The 6,264-nt window shown below is 46.9% G+C and overlaps 1 protein-coding gene across 1 annotated transcript; it reads left to right on the top strand.

Annotated features, from left to right (window-relative positions):
- Positions 1–368: 368 nt before the first annotated feature.
- Positions 369–5,722, top strand: ptmab (prothymosin alpha b). The gene is made up of 5 exons (XM_031319827.2): positions 369–646; positions 3,174–3,239; positions 3,517–3,601; positions 3,744–3,829; positions 5,168–5,722. Exons 1-5 carry the CDS (start codon positions 602–604, stop codon positions 5,210–5,212), a joined length of 327 nt encoding a protein of 108 aa, XP_031175687.1. The 5' UTR covers positions 369–601; the 3' UTR covers positions 5,213–5,722.
- Positions 5,723–6,264: the final 542 nt, after the last annotated feature.

Raw genomic sequence — 6,264 nt, 5'->3', positions numbered from 1 at the left:
TGCCTAAAAACACTTTCGGTGGGCGGGAAAAGCGACCCGTAGTCGCCGCTTTGACTCGACCAGATGCACATCAATCAATCAAACTGTGACGCTACGTCAACCGTAGCGCTGCCTTTTTTCGGTATTTTCAATGCGTAATTCGGTTAAAAGTGACATGTCTCGACGTAAAGGTGTCGAAACGGTGCTGGGGCGACACACTGAGTCCGTTTTGTACGGTTTTAAGGTTTTAATCGTTGTGCTTGTTGTGTTTTTGTGGAGAGAAAGGACGGTTGTTGAAGCAGCAGCAGCAGCAAGCAAGCGGCGGCGGACAGGAGAGGAAGGGAGGGGGCGTGGCCTCCGGGTTTTTAGAAATTCAATCCATTGTTCCACTCCAGCGCGCGAAGAGAACACCTCTGTGGAGCGTTCAGCCAATCAGGGGCCGGCCGACCTCCTCTTGGGCCCCGCCCACCAGCCTATATTAAAGGCTCGGCCGTCAGCAGCATTGGCCACTGGCACAATATTATCCTCATTGATTCCACTATCCGAGGAAAGACGAAGAGGGGATTTTACTTTATTCAACCTTTTCATTTCAGCCGTCCCTTTATTTTAGTGAACTAAAACAATGGCAGACACAAAAGTTGACACCGGCAAGGAGATCTCTGCCAAGGTAAGCTCGCCTCGCACCTTTTTCATCAGATGGATTTCTCTCTTAAGCTGCTCAGCAGAATGAAACGGGCTGTAACCTAGATTATTTTTTTTTTTTCGATTTAAAAAAAAAAAAAAAAATAAAAAAAAAATAATATATCCGTCGTCGCTTCGCGCTCATTCGGACTCGGAGAAGTGGGAGCCCGCGGGACACCCCGGAGACGGATACAGAAAGGGGTTGAACGCGTCTTTTTCTCTAAAAACACTGATGGGGGGGAGATCTGGCAGATATAAAGCGGGGGGGGGGTCTCGGTACCGCATCATGGAAACGGGGCTGCGTTTAACAGCGCCGCGTCTCATTGTCCGGAGAGCCTGCACAGTCTGCGCGGGTTCTTTGTTTATACAAGCGGCTCGGTTCTCCTCTCTCTCTCTCACACACACACACACACACACCGAGTCCGGACCGACACACGGAGCCACGAGCTGCTCACACACACACACACACACACACACACACTGACACACACTTCTCAGCTTTATTTGGGGCTATTTATCCGCTTGCTCTTACCGCTGAATCGACGCGCCTATTTATTTATTCCACATATCGCACTGATGCCAATTAATCCCGCATCCAGTTGGAAGAGAAACCCCCCCCCCCCTCCTTAATATCCCGGGTTGGTGTATTAATAGAGTGATAACGAGCTGCCGGGGCTGAGCAGCGGACTAAATGGGATTTTCTGCGGCTCTCCAGCTGGGTTTGTAGTGTGAAGTTGGTCCGTTTGAATGGAGGACGGAGCGGCAGCGCGGTGCGTAATTCACACCGATGTCAACTTTCTGTTCGCCTCTCCACTTCCAGCGGGCTTTCTACATTATGTGTTTGTTTCTAAAAAGAAAGAAAAGGCACCGGGCTGGCCTGCCTCCACCGTCCCGGTTTGTTTACCGACTCTGGAGGTCGCCTGCTCCATTCAGCCTCCGGTGCACACCGGAGAGGAGAGAGAATACGCACACAGCGAAGCCGCAGCTTCCGCGTTTTCTTCGGTATTTTTTTCAGCAGCATGTTTGCACAGCGCGTTTATGTCTCGGGGGGAAAGTTTCTCTTTCTGTTTTTTTTCCTGTAATGCAGCCCACTTCTCTCTCTCTGTGTGTGAGTGTATATATATATGTGTGTGTGTGTGTGTGGAGGTGTGATTGTGATGTGACGGTGCTGCTCGGTTTCCCCCTCTTTGTGCTCCGTCTCCGTTAAGGAGAAATCTTTCTCTCTCTTTCTTTCTTTGACCATCTTTGTAATTTTTTTTAAATGTTAATTTCCGTCCGCTTGGACTTTGGATCACATTGGGTAAAACTTTAATTGCCCCCGCGGGGGGAGTCGGGGCTCCGCAGCGGCATCAGGAGGGGACGGGGGGGCGGGGGACGGACGGATCCGGTAGGGTTTTAATAATAATAAGAGCAGCCGCTGCTGAATAATTCAGAGTGATTGTAACAAATGAACATATGGAGAAGGTGGAGAGGGAGAAGTTGGGGCCTGGTATTAACGCCGATAATCCGGGGTGCCTGTTCAGCCTCTATTTATAGTTGTGGAGCATTTTTTACGCACAGGCAGGCGCCTTTTACGCACAGTCTGAGAGAGAGAGAGGGAGAGAGAGCCTCGTTTGTCTCCTGCAGCCGATGCTCCTAAACAGCTTAATGGATTTCAAGCAATAAGATTATGTAAAGCAATTAATCAATACCAGTGTGTGTGTGTGCGTGTGTGCGCGCGCAGCGGGGATAACCGGTTGTGGAGGAACAAAACGAGGAAACGGAGCGCTGCAAAAAGGCTCTTGCGACGGGTTTCCGGGCCAACCGGTGCGCAAACAGACCATAATGTGTTTAAGACGCTGCGTTATTTTCGCTTTTCTGTGCGTTTTTTTTTATCGCCTGCCATGTGTCGCCTTCTATTGTCCTCCGTTACAACGAGCGGCGGCAGCGTGCACCGCGCGCTCTCCTCTCTCTCTCTCTCTCTCTCTCTCTCTCTCTCTCTCTCTCTCTCTCTCTCTCTCTCTCTCTCTCTCTCTCTCTCTCTCTCTCTCTCTCTCTCTCTCTCTCTCTCTCTCTCCCCTCCATCACCCCCCCACCCCCCTCCCTACCCTACTCTGCGCCCTCCTCGGTTATTTTAAACGGACGCGGTGCATGCTGGGGTTTGCAGTGCCTCTCCCGGGCGTGTCTCGTGACATATGGTGGCGCGTTCAGCCCTTGTAAGACTACAGTACCCAGAGTGCCCCTGGGGCCACATCAAAGTATCAGATTACAACACATTAGAGGCGATGGAGTGGGAGGAGGAGGATGGGGGAGGATCTGCAGAGACCAATATGGTGTTTAAATAGGAAGGCTTGATTCTGACAGACAGCGAGAGAGAGAAGGCTGGAAAATGTTCCCAGCATGCACCAGTTCTCGTTTAACTAGGCCATTAGGTAGAAGGGCAGGTAGCAGCAGCGCAGAAGTTTTAATGGAGCATGCATGATGTTTTATGCAGTTTAATTTTTTTAAATTCATGATGTTTCTGTTTCCATCAGGATCTGAAAGAGAAGAAGCTGGCGGAGGAGAAGGAGAACGGAAAAGACACCGCCACCAACGGGAAGGTATAGCCGCCATCATGTTACAGGCCACATATGCAGGGTTCCACATTAGCACCATCTACTAGACAAATGCTGGTCAAATATGCAAGTGGCTGGTGACATTTTTCACATTGACTAGCCATTTGGCTGGTGGACGGTGCACATATGTCCTCTTCTGAGTCTGCAGACGTCGAGTTTAAACAAATTAAAGTCAAACTCAAAATCCACTAAACCTCTGCAGATCTTCAACCTGAAGTGTTCTCTTTGGGTTTGCTTCCATTAAACTGTTTTTTCTCCCCAGGAGAATGAGGAGAACGGCGAGCCCGAGGTAGATGATGAAGAAGACGATGAAGTGGACGAGGAGGACGAGGAAGATGACGGAGAAGGTTAGCGAGATTTCTTTAGAATATTTTATTTTAACGTGCCGCACATCTCACCCAAAGCTCCACCACCAGTCAGCGTTGACCGTTGTATGCAATGTGATGCAACCGATCTCATTCTTCTTTCACTCGCCCCACCGTTCCGCAGGCGAAGAAGACGACGAGGAAGACGACGACGACGAGATCGAGGGCGGCACAAAACGGGCAGCTGACGATGACGACGACGACGAAGAGGTGAGGCAACTTATCACATACCACCGTAGTTTATACCAGAATTAGCGCCGTCTGCCAGCCGAACGCTGGGGAAATATGCCACGGTGCTGGTAGTAGGGTCGCACAATATAGACAAAATGGGATATTGCAATATCGATATTAATTTCGGTATTTTTAAACATGTAAAATTACAAAAAAACGCATCAAAATAGATTCATAACAAAACAAGTTTCCTTCCAACACAGTTTATTTCAACTTAGTCATATTGGACTGGTCCAAATAAAATATATAAATAAGGACCATGTCTACAGAACAGGACATGTTAGAAACAATGGAAATAAATATAAAGAAAAAAAATGTATATATATATATGCACCCCTAACTGGTAGATGTGCTTTAATCACAGTATTTTTTGCACCATGGGTGGCGATGTTGTCTGGTTGACTATCGGTGCTTTCACAACATATTAACACAACGAGAGATTTGATACATAATCCCCAATACTGTGGATACAATGACTAAGTTCAGTGTATTGGTTTACACATATACAAATACTACACATTAATATACACATTATCAATAAAACGTGATGGCTTAATCTGGGCACTCGACAATGCATACTCCAATTAAAATAGAAATAAACTAAAATACTGCTAAGATACGTGAGTAAAGGAAAATAATACAACATGACTTTACTGTAACACAGCCTTTAAAATGGAGAAAAGACACTTGTGTCATATATTTTAATTATTTTTATTTCACTTATTTATTTATCTCTCTCCCGTTCTGTTATGTCCTGATCGGTGGAACCTGGAGTATTTGTATCAGATTAGGAGTACTTGGGTCAGTTTGTGGTGTGTTTTCGTAGTACTCTTATACAGTAACCTGAACACCCAGCCCTGCATTTAACGCCAAGAATCTGACCAATGAAACCCCTCCCTCGCCTTTTTAACTAAAGAAATCCAACACACACACACACACAGGCACACAGAGGCACAAACACAGAGACACACAGACTCACACACACACACACAGAGACACACATAGAGACACACACACACACCACAGGCACACAGACTCACATATAGAGACACACACAGACACGCGCACACACACACACACACACACAGAGGCACAAACACAGAGACACACAGACTCACACACACACACACACACACACACAGGCACACACACACACACAGAGACACACACACCACAGGCACACAGACTCACATATACAGACACACACACACAGAGGCATATATATATATATTAAAATATACACACACACACTCTCACTCTATCCTCATATATCGCTCCTTCCTCGTCTTTCTAACTAACCGTTTTCTCTTCTTTCAGGACGACGTCGAAACCAAGAAGCAGAAAACCGACGACGACGATTGATGTGTTTCTCTCCCCCCCCACCCCCCCCAGCCGCGCCATCCTGCTGAACCGCTTCCCGATTCTTCACCTCGGACTCGTTTTTTTTTCAAAATGTCTCAGGTGGAGGCGCGGGTGGACTGATTTCAAAGGAGAAAAAAATAATAATAAAAAAAAAAAAATATCCAACATGGTCACTAGCAAGTAGAGTTCAACCAACACACACATCTACCACACACACACACACACGATCTCCCCTCAAAACAAAATTTTCTAGAGGAACCCGCCAACACATTGACGCAGAAATCTGGCTTCTCTTCAACAACAACAACACGGGAAAAAAAAAGAATTAGTTTGTATTTTTATTTACATTTTATATTTTTGTACATATTGTTCGGAGGGGGGGTCGGTTTCTCTCTCGGCAGCGATCTCGTCAGACCAAAATCGGTGCTTCTTTAACGAAAGATTTTACTTGGTTGACCATGTTAACGATATCTCGACAGATACTAGGAAAAAAAACGACAGTTAAAAGACAAAAAACCCACGAAAAGACAAACCTCTTAAAGCCGTTGAACTCAGAGCATTCCAGTAAATTTAATGTATGTACTTTAGCTGTACCATAACTAGTTTGTTTGTATGGGAGGGTAAAGGCCAAAGAAAAGAGCCTCTTTTCTTTTTCCTTTTTGGATTTCTGTTTTTTGTCAGCGACTTTTTTGTTTTATGACGGCCTGTTTTGATGTATGTGCGAAGTTTGTTGTTTGACAATAAACCGGACTTTTATTTTGTGAGTTGTACCTCGTTTCTCTGCTCCTTTCTTTTCCTTTCCTTTCATTCCTCTGGGCTCGGCAGGACGGACGGAGGAGACTCTCTGGTGAAGATGGAGGAGAGGGAGGGAGAGAGAGACCGGGAGGGGGAGAGAGAGACAGAGAGACGGGGAGAGAGAGACAGAGAGACGGGGAGAGAGAGACAGGGAGGGAGGGAGAGAGAGGGAGAGGGAGGGAGAGAGAGAGGGAGGGAGAGACGGAGAGATGGGGAGAGAGAGACAGAGAGAGACGGGGAGAGAGAGACAGGGAGGG

The sequence above is a fragment of the Sander lucioperca genome, chromosome 9, assembly GCF_008315115.2.
Source record: "Sander lucioperca isolate FBNREF2018 chromosome 9, SLUC_FBN_1.2, whole genome shotgun sequence".
Classification (NCBI taxonomy): Eukaryota; Metazoa; Chordata; class Actinopteri; order Perciformes; family Percidae; genus Sander; species Sander lucioperca.
This window is presented reverse-complemented; position numbering and strand designations above follow the sequence as displayed.